Genomic DNA, 19,237 nt, shown 5'->3' with positions numbered 1-19,237 from the left:
TAAGCCTATAAAGGCTTAAAATTACTTATAAATTCCTGGCACTTAGTTATAATCATACAATTGGTAGGTGCTTAATGAATGTTGATTTGGGTCTTTTATGGAGAAGAAAACTCATTCTGGAGACAGTTTAAGCAAGTAACCCATAATCCAGCAAATACCATGACTAAAAGAGTCCTTTTATGCCTAACCTAGTGTCATCTTCATTTGAGGAGTAATGAATGAAGAATCTCATTTGGGGGAAACTGCAAACCTACACATGCAGAGATGCCTCCAAACAGACGTAGTAATTCTAATAGGAATGGAGAATTTCTACATAAAATGGACCTGGGGGAATGTTATGTTCTGAGGTGATCCCTGAGGGAGGAAAGATGGAACAAATTACTAGTGTTACAGGAGACCTGACACTTTAGGAAATTTCCTTACTTATAGAAAGTGGTTGGGCTTTCCCCTGCTTTTAAAGTATCTACTATTTGTATTTACTTTTAATAGCATTGTAGAACCAGAATGATGCTCTTCAGATTTTTGTTTTCCTAGAAGTCACTGGATTAGTGTTCTTAAGTAAATGAATGTAAGATGAGAATCTTTCTTCTCCTACTCATTTTAACAGCCATTAGGCTTATACTCTGCCCTCTTCTTTCTCTTCTTTTTCTTCTTCTTATTCTTCCTTCTTCTTTCTCCTTCTTCTTTCTTCTTCTTCCTTCTTCTTCCTTCTTCTTTCTTCTTTTTTATTTTCTTCTTCATCTTTTCTCCTCCTCTTGTGCATCCTCTTCCTTCTCCTCCTCCTCCTCCTTCTCTTTCTTCTCCTTTTTTCCATCTCTCATTTTGTTTTTCTGTTTTTTAACTGAAACTGCTCTAAATCCAAGTTGTTGGAGATCAGCAACTTGGGAACTTGAATAAGAGGAATAAAACAAAATGCAGAGGATGTTCTTACAAATTTTGGAGGCATCCCTCTCCTTCCCTTTTTTGTTCAACAGCTGGTTACAACTTGGAGGTGCTTTGCAGTAATTGGCAGCAATGATATGAGGCACCTTTTAGACAGGCTGTATTTGAATTTTGTCTTGGCAACAGAACAGGACATTGAAGCATCCCAAGTGCTACAGGAAAAATCCATTAGGAGCAACTATGGTTACACCAAAGACAAGGGTCTAGAAACACGACGGTTGAAAGTTTGAGAGCCAGGATCAACGCCATTTGGCTCACTGCTCCCATGAAGCTTATACATGAAGCTATTTTAGGCAGCACTGAGCTGAGGAAATTTATGAAATCTATTTCTTTCACACACAAAAAAAAAAAGAAAGAAAGAAAGAAAGAAAGGTTTTTGATTGGTGCCTTTTGTCTTTGTATCATTCATTTTCCTGTAACATACACAGACAGAATAACAATGAGAATTGGCATTTATATAACATTTTGAAGGTTTGCTAAGCATTTGACAAAAATCTCTTTTGATCCTCTCCCCAGCCCTTCAAAGTGAGGTCTGTTATTCGCTCTATTTTACAAATGAGAAAACAGAAAGATAGAGTTACTTAGAATCACAGTGCTAATGAAGTAACTAAGGCAAGATTTCACCTCCCGCCTTCCTAACTCAGAGGCCAGTACTCTGTCCACTAAAGCCACCTACCTGTCTCTGCTGCTCCAGGACAAGAAAAACAATTCAACAAAAATAGTCCCTAGATATATCATCAGATATTCTTTCCTGGTAGCCTGTCACCAGCCTCTGCCTTGAGGGAGAAGGCGTGTTTCCAAAGTTCATAGATTTAGAGATTAAAGTGGGGTTTGACCCTAACATTTCACATAAGAGGAAACTGAAGCCCAAGGAAGTTTATTTGCTTAAAAAACATGCTTGATCTTTTCTGCAGATCCTTCCCTGATTTTTCAGTGATTCAGATGTACTGTTAATAATCTTTTAATTTCCATTGTTGTAATGATTAAACAATAATAATAATAACTAGCATTTATTAGCACTCTAGGGTTTGCAGAGTGCTTTGCAAATATAATTTCAGAACAACTCTGGGAAAAAGACACTATTGTTACCTGTATTTTAGATAGGAGGAAACTGAAGCAAATAGAAGTTAAATGACTTACCCAGGATCACACCTAGACACAAGTGGGTGTCTGAGGCTTAGTTTCAACATAGCTCTTCTGATCTTCAGGTCCATTGTTCCATCCACTGATTCTTTCACTTTGCATCCATTCATGCAAACGGTTCCATGTTTCTGAATTCCTCACGTGTGTTATTTTTTATTACACAGTAATATTCAGTGACAGTAAATATACCATAATTGTCTCCTCCATTTTGGTTTCCAATGCTTTGTTGCCTTCAAGCTTGTTTCTATGACTATTTGGGCCTATGTTGGATCTTTTTTTTTCTTTGACTTCTTTGAGCTATGTGCCTATTTATAGTGGGATCACTGGATCCAGAGGCATGGGCAGTTGAGTGAGACTGAAAATCCAGCTGGGTCTGTAGGAAGCTATTAGTGGCAGAATGCTCCCAGGCAAGGATACCTTTTCATGGTCTACTTCTGTTGATGAGTGCAAGCAGTTCAGGCATAATGGGTGCTGGTGGGCTCAGTCTGTTCTTCTGGTCTTTTCTTCAGAGCCTAATGGTTTTTAGAGCCTGAGGGAAAGCAAGTTACTAGCTCCCATTCTGATTTCCCATTGATATGCATATCTATTACCTCAAACAAGTCATCCTCCTGCAACAGGTACATCCTTGTACAATCAGAAGGCACTTTGAAAATTGGGTTTTAGAAAAATGCTTCTTTCAATCGGAGGCTCTAAAAAATGTACCACAGGAACAATGGGATGGAAACAGACAAATTTCTTTTAAAAAGGCTAACATTTCCATGGTGCCTTAAGGTTGGCAAAGCACTGCTCATACCTCACTGGATCTTCCCATCAGTCCTAGGAGGTAGATAGGTCTTTATTCTACAGAAGAAGTCAGGGAGGCAAGTTATGAGAGCCAGAAGGAACCTTTGGGAGCTTCTTTATTTTACCAATGCATGGTTGATCCATTATCATACAGTAAGTGTCAAAGGCAGGATTTGAACCCAAAACCTCCACACTAACATGTAATTTGGAAAGTAAAGTGAGAAATACAATTTAACATAATTTATCTGCTATATGCCTAGGGACCATATTAAGCTCTAGGAGAGAAACAAAACAATACCTACCCTCAAGTTGCTTACATTTTACTGGGGGTAGGAATGAAAAAACATGTATATTTTCCTTCTCCAAATCATTTGACAGATGAGGAAACTGAGTTTAAATGTGAAGTTTAATGACTTGCCGAGGGCCACACAGTAAGTAAGTGTTTGAGACCAGACCTGAACTCGGGAAAATGTGTCTTCTTGACTCCAGGACTGGGCACTCTATCCACTATGGCACCACCTAGTATCCCCAACAAGAAGTATCTGCTATGTGTCTCAGGCATCATATTAAGCTCTAGGGTTGCGAAAGAACAGTACCTGCTCTCAAGGGCTTATATTCTACTGGGAATGGAGAGTTGGGAGTGAAATATGTGCCATTTCCTCTACTACCTGTATACTCAAATGAAATCATGTGCATAAAGTGCTGTTTGAGCCTTAAAACATTAGAAAAACATCTATTATTGTCATATTCCATTTTTATAACCAGAAGTCTAATGTCTTAAAAAGGAGTGGGAGATCTCATTAGACCTGTCAGAAGATGGGCTACTAAGTTGAAAAAGTACTATGATTAGCATCCCAAGAAATCACAGAACGTTAAGATACTAATGGAGCTTTTAAAATGTCTTCTCTTTTAAGCAACAGAATTTTATTTCATACATTTGAAATTTTGCTCTGAATCCCACAGGAACGTGGCTGAAAAGTGGCTTAGGCCTTGTACAGCAGGAAGGGAATCAGCTGACGTGGACCTACATTGCCCCACAACTGGGGTACTGGGTGGCAGCCATGTCTCCCCCCAACCCAGGTAAAGTGGAACAAAACCTTGTGAATGTTTGTCAAAACCATGTGCTTGGGTCTTTGTGTGTGCAGACTGTGTGCTGAATGAATGAAATTGGGTGTTTACTATGTTCTAAGAGCTCAGGATACAATTAACAAAAGCAAGATAATCCCTGCTTTCAGGAAGTTCATGCAGAAAAGAATTTTCATTCCAGGATAGATAGAAGGTTTCAGAAGTAAGAAGTAAGAAATCAGCTCCAAGGTGGGTGGCAAGGTCTGCAGGCTAAATGACATCCACAAGGCATTAAGAGGGAAGACGATAGTAAGTGCTTGTGGTCTTCCATTCTCAGTCCTACTGAAAAGGACCAGGGGACATCTCCCATATAAATCATGACTTTTTTTAAAATGTAATAAGTTGAATTCTAAAAATAGCACTTAAAATCTGTAGGAAAGCCTCATTTTGCATCATTTTGATGACGCTGGAATAAAAAAATATGCATATATATTATTTTCTCTCTTACCCTGTGACAACTTCTATAGTTGCCCAAGACATTCTTGGGCAAAAGCCAGGAGAGGCATAGAAGGTCACGTTGACCATCAGTTCCTGGTAGAGTCATTCAGAACATCTTTCCAATAAGCCCTGCTGCTTCTATAAACATTTGCTCACCCATTATTTCCCTCTGACTTCTGCAATGCCAGTGACACTTACTAGCTCCTCCTTCCCCTCCAATTAATATTAGTCTTTTGTACTTAAGTAAATTCACATTTAAAAAATAAAAATGTTTCCCTTTTGGTTCAGTGTAGTACTTAAAATTTGGGATTTGTTCTCTTAATTTTTTATAATTGAATTAATATGAGAAACAGCAGTAAGATCTCCCAATCCTAGATTTAGTAATAGGGACCACGTAGGCATAGGAAGTACAGACTAAGCTTGTTCTCTTTGATACCAGAAAGCAGTATTAGGAACAGTGGGAAGAAGATACCAATTCCTAACTGTAGGCTTGATTTCAGGAAAAGCTTCCTCCTAATTCAAATGGGACAGGTCACCTCTCCTTGGAGGTCTTCAAGCAGAGATTTGAAAACCACTTATTTTTTGCCAGATTCTTCACATGTATGAGCTGAACCAGGTAGCTGCTCATGCCTTTTCAGATCACAAATTCTATGCTAGTCAAACCTCTTCATGTTACAGATGAAGTAACTGAGGGCCAGAGAGGTTGAGTCATGAGCCCAAGATCACATAGATGCCCTTGGATCATGGATTTGGCAAAACTGGAGCAGAAGCCTACTTTATGTGACTTTAAAGCCAGTATTTTTTCCACTGTACTATGCTGCTACCTGCTTTCTCCATGTTTATAATGTTTTATGTTTATATTAACATGATATGATAATATACTAAGAATGCCTTCCTTCCTGAGTCCTGTTGTGGTGTATATTGGTATATCTTGGTGCAAATAAATGATTAACAGTATGCAGTTATTTAGATGGGTGTGGGTTCTTTGCATTAATAATTATGATCATAAAATCATTTAATGTTGGAGTGCTTAAGTTACAGCTTTAATCTGCTCGAATAGCATAGCCAAAATCCATAAGCATTAAGTCCCAGGATCCATCTGACTGCCATGCTAATCTTGGCTGCAGCTATATTTCTCTTATTCATTAGAGGGCTATGATATATAAAGTATTTGGGAAAAGAGGTGAAGAAAGAGTCCTAGCAAATTCCTTTTATGACAGAGATATAAGTGCTCATATCTAAACCAAGAAGAGCCAAAACAGAAAAAGAAAATTATAAATCATTTTCCCTAATGAATATTGAGCTATATCTGTATCCTGTATTGAAAATATATATCATCAATTAACTTGAGGCAACTTGGTGGCAGAGTGAATTAGGGACTCACATGTGGAGGTCAGGAAAGGCCTGAATTCAAATCCTGCCTCAGATATTTACTAACTGTATAACCATGGACAAGCCTGTCTGCTTCAGTTTCTTCAACTGTGAAATAGGGGTGATATTAGCACCTCCCTCATTCAACCCATGGTTGTTGTGAAAATGATAAAACAAGAAAATATTTATAAAGTGCTTTGCAAATTTTAAAGCATTTATAAAATGCTGTGTATGTATATTTTTTTCCTCTCAAAGTAAGCAGTAATCTGTAACTTTAAAATGCCTTTTGAAATTTGGCACATATAGTACAATAATTTTTTGAAAATCCTAACATCAGTTTATTTCACACATTTCAAATTAGATGATTTATTTTCAGGACACAGAGGAAGGGATATTATCCCAGGAGCCAAATATGATAATGTACATTTGGCATTTTTCAAACCTTAAAGCCCTCAATAGGTAAAAGCTGCTTTTGTTGCTATTATGATTATGTATTACTGTTTGTAATCATGTTCATAAAGTACAGGGCAGTTGAAATCATAGATGCTTTATAAATGTTTGTTGAATTGACTTTAGTTGGAGATTACAAAATAATCTTGTAACTTCTTCCCCATTGATAAAAGCTCCTTGTTCTTGAACTTTTTTTTTCTTAATTTTTCAATATTCTGCTCACATATATTTGTTCAGTTTCTGGACCTGATTGTTCTAGCATTTTAGTAATCATCTTTCCAAAGGACTCATTTGGGAAAGGGGTAGGGATAGGTGGGTGGAAACCAGGAGGGTTAGAGGACAAAGAATAAACTACAGATACCCCAGTGACATTTATCTTTTTCCACTGAATAATAGGTCAGTGGAATCCTCTCACCTAGTTCGTGGCTCCGGAGAGGCGGAAGCCACTGAGATCTCCCTTTCTTTTTAACAGTTCTCACCTATTTCTAAAATGCCGTTTTTTGACCTTCCAGGGCCTGTTGTAAGCCAAGATATAACTACGTATCACACGGTATTTCTTTTGGCCATTTTAGGAGGAATGGCTTTCATACTTTTGATTTTGCTGTGTCTTCTTTTATATTATTGCAGGTAAAGTTCTACCACTTTGGCATTTTTAATTGAATGTTTTTCGTGTACTAATGTTTTATTTTACTAGATAATAAAAGCCTAACCCTCTCCTCCCCCTCTCCCTTCCCCTTCCCCACCCCGACCGGGATAAGGTAGAAGGAACAGGACAGGTTAAGAAGGAAGGTAATGGGGAAGGAATCTAAAAATGGATACGTGCAACCAGAATTGCAAAAGAAAAGAAAAGAAAGCAAGAAACAAAACAGGAAACACAATGTGGAGCCTTACAAAGAAAGAAATGTCCAAATAATAGCTGGGGTTAGGAGACAGGGAAAGGGAAGGGGGCAGGTATCACTGGACAGTTTTGATACAGACCTGTGCATTAGAAAGGATATTAAGACGCCTCTGATCCAAAAATGATAAGCTGGATGTCTGAAGACCAAATCAAGACAATTACTATTTCAATGTTTTGCATGTGTATGTGCATATATGTATACATACACTTGTATATTTATATTTATATACACATAAGTTATATATAACACTTAATACAATACATAAGTGTATAGCTATATGTATCATATCTATATACACTCTAAAAATCCTTATCCTCAATTCCTTAGTAACATTTTTATAGTGACTAGATACTGTTTTTATTTATGAATGCCTGATGACATCTTCATAGCAAGTACTCTGAATTAATTTAAATTGTCCAGGGGGAGGGGAATAGGAAAGAGACCCTGATTCTTGTGTTTATAGTTTGTTCATTTTGTTCCTTTTTATGGAGAGAATTAAGATTTCCATCACAATTTGAAACTTGTACTCATGGTAGAAACCATGTAATTTTTGGTTTGGGATTTTATTTCTTATTACAGGAGGAAATGTTTAAAACCTCGTCAGCACCACAGAAAACTTCAGCTTTCTACAGCCCTAGACAGTTCCAAAAAAGATCAGTCAACGTCCATGTCCCACATAAATTTACTGTTTTCCCGGCGAGAATCGGAATTTCCCGGTACCCTGGCAGTTGCCAGCCACGGGCGCCCAGATCCATCAGGTGCCAAGGAACTGATGGGTGGTGTTCACATGGAGATGATGTCTTCTAGTGGTGAAGCAGATTTGCACACCCCAATGCTCAAACTTTCATATAGCACCTCACAAGAATTTAGCTCTCGAGAGGAACTTCTTTCCCACAAAGAAGAGGATAAAAGCCGAATATCTTTTGATAATCTGACACCGAGTGGGACTTTAGGAAAGGACTACCATAAATCTGTGGAGGTTTTTCCTTTAAAATCGAGGAAATCTGTAGAAAGAGAAGGCTATGAATCCCCTCTCAAGGATGATTACCGGAGGAGTTATAACGCTATGTTGTCCCAGCCTTTGTTTGAAAAACAAGATAGAGAAATCCAAGCCTCCATTAATCACATTTCTGCAGGAAGCAAACTCACTATTCAGGAACAAATGTACCCTACATCTTCATCCCCTGAAAAAGAGCAACTACTGGACCGCCGGCCAACGGAATGTATGATGTCCCGCTCGGTGGATCACCTCGAAAGACCGACCTCTTTTCCTCGGCCAGGCCAGTTGATTTGCTGCAGTTCTGTTGACCAGGTCAATGATAGCGTTTATAGGAAAGTCTTGCCTGCCTTGGTCATCCCCGCTCATTATATGAAATTGCCAGGGGACCATTCCTATGTGAGCCAGCCACTGGTTGTCCCAGCAGACCAACAGCTTGAGATAGAAAGACTTCAGGCAGAGTTTTCCAACCCTCATGCCCAGCTCTTCCCACATCCTTCCACCCAGATGCAATCCCAGCAGCTATCTTCACAAGCAATATCACAACAGCACTTACAAGATACTGGCTCCCGTGAATGGAGCCCACAGAATGCTTCCATGTCAGAATCTCTGTCCATCCCTGCCTCCCTAAATGATGCAGCTTTGGCTCAAATGAATAGCGAGGTACAGCTTTTAACTGAGAAGGCTCTCATGGAACTAGGGGGTGGGAAGCCACTTCCCCATCCTCGGGCATGGTTTGTATCTCTGGATGGAAGGTCCAATGCTCACGTTAGACATTCATACATTGATCTCCAAAGAGCTGGAAGGAACGGGAGTAACGATGCCAGTTTAGATTCTGGCGTTGATATGAACGAACCAAAATCTGCCCGAAAGGGGAGAGGAGACCACTTATCCCTGCAGCAGGGGCACCCACCTGTGCAGGAGCATCAGCAGAGAGAACAGAGTGTCCCAGACAGTACAGCCTACACACAGCTAGTGTACCTGGATGACATGGACCAAAGCGGCAGTGAGTGCGGAACCACGGTGTGTACCCCCGAGGACAGTGCCCTGCGCTGCCTGTTGGACGGGGCTGGTCGGAGGAGTGCCGCCCAGCTGCCCAGTCTGCAGGAGGAAACGATAAAGCGAACTGTGGAAGCCCCACCTGAGCCATTAGCCAGTCCCGAACGCGAGAGATCTGCCCATGAGGAAGATGAAGATGACGACGACGATGAAGATGACCAGGGAGAAGACAAGAAAAGCCCGTGGCAAAAGCGAGAAGAAAGACCACTGATGGCTTTTAACATAAAGTGAGCTGTTGTAGATCCACCTTTCTGTGGAGTATAAAATTGCCAAATATTCTTTCTATGGAAGCGCTTACTTGTTTGTGGAAAAGACAAAAAAACAAAAAACATAATGGCAGATATGGACAGTAGACTTGGGTTGCATTACTGTTTGCTGTGTAAATGTTAGAAAGGAATTAAAGTTATTACTCAGAAAAAAAAACTGATTTTAATGGATGTCTCCAGTGAGATGGCTGAAAGTAGGTTTTGAATGTTATCCCACATACTTGATACTTATGTTCATCACCAAGGACATTGAGGGGAAAACAAGCATATTATTAGATATAATGACCTCACTTCTCTCTCAGAATATGGGAATAGTTGGGAATTTTTTTTACATTTCTTGAATCAATTTTATCATGATAATGCTACTGTAAAGCATTTATTACAAATTCTTTTTTGGCACTTAGTGTCTGAGGTATGCGTTATCTCCAAGGAAGGCTATGCATTGCTGCTGTTTAGTAAAATTTTGCTTATGTTATGCTTTGGTGTTTGTTTTTTTTTATGTTTATTTGGTTTTTTAATACAACTTGGTTGTAAACATTTTATGCCTTTGTTTTAACATGTTTAGTTTTTAAGTGATTGAGTTTAATGTCTCCCTTCAGGAACTCTTGTGAGTTACATCTCTAAATATTAAAGCCTTTTTATGAAACCAAACTGAATTTGGTGTCAGCTAAGAGTCCTTCTATTCTGGTCCCATGAATTCCAAGTGCCTTTTTTACAGTGACAATAGACGGCCCCCTTTTTTGCTAACTTCTTTAATTGTACTGTCTGGATTTTTATAAATTGATGAAATTATATGCTCTTTTTTTCCCTTTAAACTGCATGCTGCCAAGTGGCCATTTGTGCTAAGTATCTCTCATTTCAGTACAGTGTATTCTCTAGTTATCACGTGTAATGTGGATTCTGTTTAGCTAAGATAGTCTATAGGACATTTTAAAGACACCTTTTCCTATCTTTCCCTTTGGCTGGATGGCCGAGATTATGGTTTCATTGACTTTGTATAGATGGTTACTTAACTCTGGAATCCTGTGGGCTGAGCTTGCTTAACATTAAGTATGGACTGAGCAAGTGGACTGAATGTGTTTAAAAGTATATATTAAAAAAAAAAAAAAACCGTATGTACTTACTCTCCAAAAGTGCCAGAATGACTCTTCTGTGCATTCTCTTTAAAGAGCTGCTTGGTTATCCAAAAATGATCATTCAAAAATAAACTCTGGAAAAAAAAACAACAACAACAACAACCTATGTTGTGGTTATTTTGATTCATTGGGAGCCTTAAGATTTTCTAAACTGCATGGTTTTTTCCCTGTGTGGTAAGAATTAGGTATGAAATATGTTTATTGGCTCACAGAATGATAGGATTTTTAGAATTGAGTGAACTTTAGAGTACTCCTAATCGAAGTCCTTTTTCAGTTTATCTAGAAGGATAATGAAACAGAGAGGGGACTTGTCCAAGATCACACAACCAAGAGAGTAACTGGGATCAAGGGATCAAAAAGGTTTGTGACTGACAGGGAATAGAGAGGCCATCAAATCCAGTATCCCCATCTCCCCCTAATCCAATCTAAAGACTAAAGAGGCAAATAGACTTTGGATCATAAACTGAGAAGGTATTTCAGAAGACTTCTAATCTAGTTCAACCCTTTTTTTGTTGTTGTTTACAAGTAAGGAAACTTAAGAAGTAGAACCCAAATTTCCCAACTCTCAGTTCAGTACTTTTTGTGTTATATCACATTGCCTTTTGTTCCTGTTCAGTTGCTTTCAGTTGGGTCCAGCTCTTCCTGACCCCATTTGAAATGGTTTGCCATTTTCTTCCCCAGCTCATTTTATAGATAAGGAAACTCAGGCAAACAGAGTTAAGTAAGACTTACTCAGGATTACACAACTAGTGTTTGAAGCTAAATTTGAACTCACAAAGATAAGTTCCTGACTTCAGGCCTAGCACTCCATCTACTCTACCTAGCCTTTCTTTAAGACAGATTTTAAATTTGTGTAGGCGCATAGGGATTTTGAGCCTTTATTCTAGCAAATAATATTATTTCTTTCCATTAAAAGAAAAACTTTCATTTGATTTCTTTAAGAATACAGCTCATCTGCAGTTATTGATTCTCTAATCAACTGATATGTTACCTATACAAGGATAGCTTCTTTTCGCCATATTGCACATAAGAAGAGACACAATGCCTAAGAACACAACGTTTTATATTTGTGGTTCAGTGTTGGGCCACATTGTCATTGCTCCAAGGATGATTGCATTGAAATGAGCAGGATGATCTCAGATTTATGAAGCTGCTCACTAAATCATTAATGGAGATGTTAGTACATAGAACAGATTGTTTGGCAAAAATAAATTCAGCTTGCTATGTTTACTGTAACAGCTACTTTACAAAATCTTTATTGCATGAATCCCATAGTGGCAGGCAGAATTATGATCAAACTAACTGAATTTTATTATTTTGAATTTTATATGTCATGATTAATGTTCCACTTTTAAAGGGGAAACTATTGGGAGGATCCATCACAGTGCTGATCAACTAAGTGGATATGAGACCATGGCAAACCTAGTAAGTCACATGTTATTTGGAAGTGAATGTTCTCACATAGAAATTACAGAGAAGACCCTGCCAAATCTGACCTGCCATGAGTTTTAATTTTTCCCCAAAAGAATAATTGTAGATTCAGAGATTTAGAGATATCAGCTTAGAAATGGAAAATCTCTTTGTTCTAACACCTTCATTAATAGAAGAATTCGCTGAGACCTGAAGAGGTTAAGGAATTTATTTGCCCAAGGCAGAAATGGGATGTGAATGTGATTCCAAGTTCAACAGAGTTTTATTGTGCCATCTTTCTGATTCTTTCAATTACACTATGCTCTATCCTCATCATTTTTTACACAGAGGAAATGGGAAGGCAGAGGAGAATCGAGATATATGCCCAAAGCTAGCTGAAGGATATACAAAAGAGTCAGAAAATGGCACTAAATCTTCAAACTTCTGAATCAGAGTTTTTGTCTTTATGCCATTAGCAAAGAGTAGATGGTGCTCAGCACCGGGAGTATTTAACTTTGTTTGTGTCCTAGACCCCTTTAGCAATCTGACAAAAACCTCTTTTCAGAATTACATTTCTAAATACAGAAAATAAAATACATGGGATTACAAAAGAAAACCAATTATAATGAAATGTAATTTTCAAGTTTAAAAAAAAAAGTTCATGGATCCTACATTAAGAATCTCTGCTTCATGTGATGTGACTTGAAGGTCACTAAAACATTTGTTCCAAAATATCTCTGTACCATCTATACCAATATTGGACTTGAAATCAAGAATTCCTCTATTCAAGTCTTGCCTAAGACACTCACTAGATGTGTCTGTAGGCAAATGATTTAACTTCTGTCAGCCTCATTTCCTCATTCATAAAATAGGAATCATAATACCACTTATCTCGCAGAGTATCCAATTAGGTAATATAAGGGAAACATACACACATATAAAGACACACATACATACATATATATACACACATACATTTACATACATATAGTAAAGTATATAGTCTTAAAACACTACATAAATTCTACATATCACTATCATTGTCAATCTTATTGTTGTTGTCATTAATTGGGCTAAAGTTTCAGTGATTCTTAACAAAATGCTGATAGATGGGAAGAATAACACATTAACTATTAGTTCCTACTATCACACATTAGTCAACAAGTGGTTAGTAATTGCTTACCGTGCGTCAGCCACTGTGTTAAGTTCTAAACGAGTTTACGAAAGCAGAGATGGATATCAGTCAGCTGAGAAACTCTGGGGACAATGAGGGTGGAAGCCAGGAAAGATCGGAAACATAAGACAGCAGCAGGAAGGCTTTGGGGCAAGTGAGAGTAGCACCTCATCATGCACTGCCCAGTTCGCCACAAGAAAACAGCGTCAAAAGCAACCCTTCTCCCATCTCACCTCTGTAGAGCCAGCCAACCAGAACGCTCACGTCTCCCATTTTTCTCTCATCATCTCTAGCATAAGGTTGGAAGATGAAGGACACAATTCATATAAGGAGGATCCTGCAGTAAGAAGGTAAAAGTCGGCCCCTTCCTTCAGTGTCTGGCCAAGATCAAACTATTCAGAAATATAATATTGTCTGAAGAAATACATCTGATGCTGAAGTCTTCAGGCTTACGCCACCTAGTGGTAGATTTTCATCCATTCACAAGAGAGATTGTCTCTTGCTAGTTCTTTACCATGGAATAAAAGAAACGATGAAGGGGCTCTCGTTCCAGCAGGGAAATAGTTTCTCAAAACAGCACAATGAATTTTACATGGGGAGACCTAGATGGAGCCAGCTGGAGGACAATGCAGCACGCCTAAATGGCCACAGAACGTTTCACAAACTCTCATAATAGGATCGTAGATTGACAGCTGGAAAGGCATTAGGATCGGCCTGCTCATTTTACAAATGATAGAACTGAGCCTTCCGTTAGTTGACTTATCCAAGGTCACGAGAATAAGTGCTAAGATAAGTGAAGTGATAACTGATTGAGGGGAAATCTGTCCCCTTGACCTATGTCACCAAATGAAGTTATCTAAGCCAAAGAACCTCACTGGATACCAGGAGCGGATTAAGCTAGATCTTAATTGGCAAAGAGCTCGGTGCTCTCAACTTGGTCCCAAGCTTATCTAGTCTAACATCCTTCTTTCGCAGACCGGGAAACTGAGGTCCAGTGACTTACCCAAGAATTCATGAGTCTGCTCATTGACACAAAAGCCCCTCTCTTAGGTTTGCTATAATTGGTTGAAAGTCATGTAGCACCATCATCTTCGAGGAATCAAAATTAAAAGTAACCCAAAGGGTGACGGACAGATAACTTGATTGTCACAAGTAGAATGGATCATCCTTACCAAAGATAGTTCGTGCCTGATAAAATATATGGGAAAAATTGCTGGGAATAGCTAGGACTGAAAAAAATTTACATGAATCATATAGCAAGAATAAAAAGGGATATAAGAAGATATCACAATCTCCCTAATATTAAAAGAACAATAAGAAAGCCTCCTGTATGTAGTAGGTGCTAGGACATTATAAAAGGGACCATGATCTACACTAAGGTGGAAAAAGCATCCATGTCAGAGAAACTATATGTTCATCAAGGTACTTAGGACTTACGGTAATAGGCCAGGAAAAAGGGGGCAGTAAGGAGAAACAAAAATGAATACAACATAACATCTGCCCTCAGATAGCATAACAATTAAAGCTGCTATTACTTTTGGAAAATAAAATATTCTCAGGTTACTTCAATTCATTGTTTTATCCTCAGTTTATATGTTGCTATATATTCTCTATTTTCAGTTTGTAAACTGAAGAGACTATTTAAGTAATATGATAAATATATTAATATTGTTAAGGTATAATCATTTATACTACATTTTATTATTCAATTGTATAATTAAGAGTGTTTCTTATTAACATTATTTATGAATAATGAACATAATTGCTTCAGCAAGAGGTTAAAAAAAATGTAGTATTAGATAGAAGACCAGCCCTGAACTCAATAAGAGAATTTAGCACTCAATAAGCATTATTAAACACTTCATATGTGTCAGATACTGAAGTTCAAGACATATTACTTTTGATATATATTGACTGTGGCCATGGGCAACTCTTTAACTTCTAAATATCCATAGTAGCCCCATAAGTTATAGGAAGTTTACAATCTACATCAGGAGAAGAAACTCAGGTTCAAACATCACAACAGTGAATGAAAAGAATAATTAAATGTTTTGTTCTAATGAATGGGAAGGTGTACTGAAGTAAGAGGGAGGCTTTTTTTTTTCCAACCATTAGTCTTCACATCCTAAGAACTAAATGTTCTAAAAGAATACCATTAATGCCTATAAAAAGATAAAGCATCCATGAAAACGAGGTTAGGCCTGTTGGTCCAAAAAGAAAACAAAACAAAACAAAAAAATAATAGACCTAAAGAAAATTAGGCAGCAGGCACAATGAGAAACTGCACAGGGCCTTCTCCCTTTTCCCTTCCATATTTTGTTAATTTTTATAGGAATCAGTTTTAAGAACAGGCCAATTAGTAGCCACCATATTTTCTGTATGCTTGTATTCATGGTCTCTTAGTCTTATAGGGAGAATGTCAAAGTTTTTGAAATTTTACTCTTATTTAAAGAATTTTACTTTTCCCATACATATATACTGCCCCCCTCCCCATTTGGCCACATCTTTTTTCCCCTCCCTGAGGCAATTAGGGTTAAGTGACTTGCCCAGGGTCACACAACTAGGAAGTGTTAAGTGTCTGAGACCAGATTTGAACTTAAGTCCTTCTGACATCAGGGCTGGTGCTCTACTCACTGTGCCACCTACCTATCCCTGGCCACATCTTTTAATAAAAATTACTTAAATAAAATTTGTCTTAAGAATTTCCATGATCTTGATCTTTAGACAAATCTTCAAGTGGAAATCATAAGCTTACTACTTTGAAGGACAGAAAGACAAGGCAAACAACTGGAGAAAAAGAAAGCCAGCAGATAACTGAAGGGGAAAAAAAGAAAACCTTTCAGTCTAATGAAAGTTTTGGCAAGCTACATCCTTGAGAAATATTTACAAGTCTCTGAATAGAAACACTGATATACTAAAATACCTTTTTTTTCCTAATGTACATTTAAACTTTTGAAATTTTAGGTTACATGTTTAAATAACCATAAATCCAGGCCATTTGCGAATGTTAGTATAGACACATTCGATAGTTTAACACAGATCGTGAATTTTAAAGACCATGCAATCCAATTCAACCCATTTTTACAGATGGGAAACTGAAGGCATAAAAAGATTAAGTGCTAACACTTTGTTGATTATCTCCAATTTATCCAGTATATAGTTGTTGTAATATTGTCTTCCTCATTAGACTGAAAACACCTTGGGAGCAGAAACTGTTTTACTTTTCTTTATAATAAACCAAATTCTAATACTCAGTATAGTCCCTGGCACATAGTAGGACTTCAAAAAGTATTTATTGAAGGGGCAGCTAGGTGGCGCAATGAATAGAGCACTAGTCCTAAAATCAGAAAGATATGAGTTCAAATTTGACCTCAGACACTTCCTAGTTTTGTGACCCTGGGCAAGTCGACTTATTTAACTCCCATTGCCTCAGGGGAAAAAAAAAAAAAGATATTTATTGACTGATGGTCCTGGATTATACAGCTAATAAGTGTCAGAAGCAGCACTGAACTCTAGGTGTCCCAAGTACCAACCCAAGCTTCTTCAACCTTATAGGATTATATCACATTGATTGATTATTACAATCACCTCATCTTCCACCTCTCCTCAAGAACTTCGTATAATGCTCTCTACATAGTAGGTGTTATTTTGACTTCCTAAAAACAATATTTTAAGCATCAGTACAAACTATAAAATGACATCTTTGAATTACTCTTTTTTTTTTTTTCCTCCCTCAGTAAATGTTTGTTGATTTATCGATGGCTTGATTCACAGAACACCCTAATCCTGCTCCCTTTTTTGCAACTTCAAGATCTCGGTGATTTTTTTAGGAAGCCAGATGCATTTCAGCTAGATTTTAGGAAATGTCTCTGTTGTCCTCATTTACCTCGGTCCTCCTGCTGGTTTGTGCCAGCCTTAACCACACAACCATCTCCCTTCCTCCGTGGGAGCTGTGTGGTGGAGGATGGCCCTTAACTAAAGAAGTCTGAAAGTGTCAGCATGACACAGAGATGAAAGAGGTGTGTATTATACTTTCCTTCTCTGGCCATCCTCAATACTCATGTCAGGGCCACTGCGTACAAGGCAGGAGCTTTAGGAGAGGTGCCTGATTTTCCTGGCAATAACCTTCATAATTTATTCATCACAGGCTGCACAGTTAATTGCCTTGTAAAATGTGGCACCTGCCTCTTAATGCCTTAATTAAGCTGCTTCATAGTATGTAGATGTGCTTGTTGCTTTAGAAATAAGGACAGGTTGTTCTAAGATAATAGATATCTAAGGAAAGGACCTCAGAAGCTTTCTGTCCAATGCTTTCATTTCATAGAGGAGGAAACTGAGTCACAGAGAGGATACGTCCCTTGGACAAAGTCGAGTAGGTCATAAACATCAGAGGCATGATTTGTATTCACTCCACTCCACTCCAAAACTAGATTTTTTTTCCCCCATTTTTGGGCCATTGGCTACCTGAGCTGTCGCAATTATTTATTATCGTCTGGGTGATAGGCATCCTTTATCAACCTTGGTTTGTTCCTCAAATAACTATGAAAATGGTGCAGTGGATAGAGCCCTGGTCCTGGAGCTCTGGCTTTGGCTTCAGACATTTACTAGCTGTGTGATCCTGTGCAAGTCACTTAACTTTTATAACTTGGGATGGAGAGAGACTATGAAAATACTCCAGAAAAAGTTTCCTGAGTATCAAGAAAATTTTCAGAAAGTACTACTATATAGATGAATGTGGGATACAATACGTGCCTGCATACATACACACATAGCCTCAGAAGAGCTTTCGAATTCAAATGATGAGAATGATCAGCTAAGTCCTATGATAAATGCCACCAGAAATGTAATAAAAGGATAAGTTCTTATCCTCTCTTACTCCAAAATAAGGTCATTGAAAGCACTGCTATTATTCAGTCATTTCAATCATGTCCGACTCTCTATGAATTTGGGGCTTTCTTGGCAAAGATACTGGAGTGGTTTGCCATTTCCTTCTCCAGCTCATTTTACAGATAAGGAAACTGAGGCAGAGTTAAGGACTTGCCAGGGTCATACATCAAATAAGTAAGGCTAGATTTAAACTCATTAAGATGAATCTTCCTGATTGCAAGCTCTATCCTTTGCTATCTTAACAAGGAATAGCGATAGCTGTATAATCTCCACTTGACAAATACATGTTGAACAAAGGTACTGTCAGAAGACTATATGATATCTATCCTTTGTTAATTAGGATATTTGCAATCATGCAAAGGCAGGCTTAATCTGAAAAGGGGGAAAAGCATAGCTGACTATATGTCAGAGCTATATGTTTCATTTTCCTCAACATCCCCTTTTAATTTTCTTCCTTTTTGGAAAAAAAAAAAAGTCTTCAGGAGGGCACTTGCTTTGGCCTTTTCTTTACCATTTAAGATACTTATTTAGCAGGAACCCATGCTGGTTAATATAGCTGATTTGAAATGGTTTATGGAAGGAGCAAAGTCCTATCATCTTCTTTCTCATCTTAAAAATAAGACTATGTTAATGTTTCCATGTAGAAGGGAGGAGAAGCAGCCCAACCCTGACCATGGCTTGCTCTCGGCCTGTCCTAGCTGATTATAACACTCTTATCTACCAGACCACTAAAATGAAATTCAAATCACTGAGAGATTTTGCCTTGGAAATTTGAACTTTAAAGCCTTTTCCCAGCCCTGACAGCTGATGAATTTCAAGGGTGGGAAGTTCATTTTGTCCTCTATGACTGGAAAAAATGAAAAGCGATTCAGATGCCTCAGTCACCCATGATTATTTTGTTATGAAAATCCTCTGGAACCAAACTCCTGGCTATGTAAGAATGGCAGATACATATGTAATAGTTTTATTTCCCTCTCAACTAATTGTAGAAAATCCCACAGAACACTGCATTGTAATCAATCCGGTTGGGGGGGAGGGAGAGGGAAAGAAGGAAAAAAAAAAACAACAACAAGAAAAAGATAAGGCCTGTTCTAATATATTTCTTTTCTGTGAAAGAAACACCTTAAGTGTGGTCTGCTCCCATTGGAATATAAATT

General features: G+C 38.0%; 1 protein-coding gene across 1 annotated transcript in view; it reads left to right on the top strand.

The window, feature by feature from the left end:
• The window catches only part of FAM171A1 (family with sequence similarity 171 member A1), a 179,619-nt gene extending 168,908 nt beyond the window's left edge, over positions 1-10,711 (top strand). Inside the window, exons 6-8 of the mRNA XM_051963058.1 lie at positions 3,832-3,948; positions 6,765-6,879; positions 7,731-10,711. Coding sequence (XP_051819018.1) covers positions 3,832-3,948; positions 6,765-6,879; positions 7,731-9,438 — 1,940 coding nt within the window. The 3' untranslated portion in view covers positions 9,439-10,711. The remainder of the gene's footprint in view (positions 1-3,831; positions 3,949-6,764; positions 6,880-7,730) is intronic.
• Positions 10,712-19,237: the final 8,526 nt, after the last annotated feature.

The sequence above is a fragment of the Antechinus flavipes genome, chromosome 5 (assembly GCF_016432865.1).
Source record: "Antechinus flavipes isolate AdamAnt ecotype Samford, QLD, Australia chromosome 5, AdamAnt_v2, whole genome shotgun sequence".
NCBI classification, from domain to species: domain Eukaryota; kingdom Metazoa; phylum Chordata; class Mammalia; order Dasyuromorphia; family Dasyuridae; genus Antechinus; species Antechinus flavipes.
Note: the sequence above shows the minus strand (reverse complement) of the source record. Positions and strands in the feature narration are given on the sequence as shown.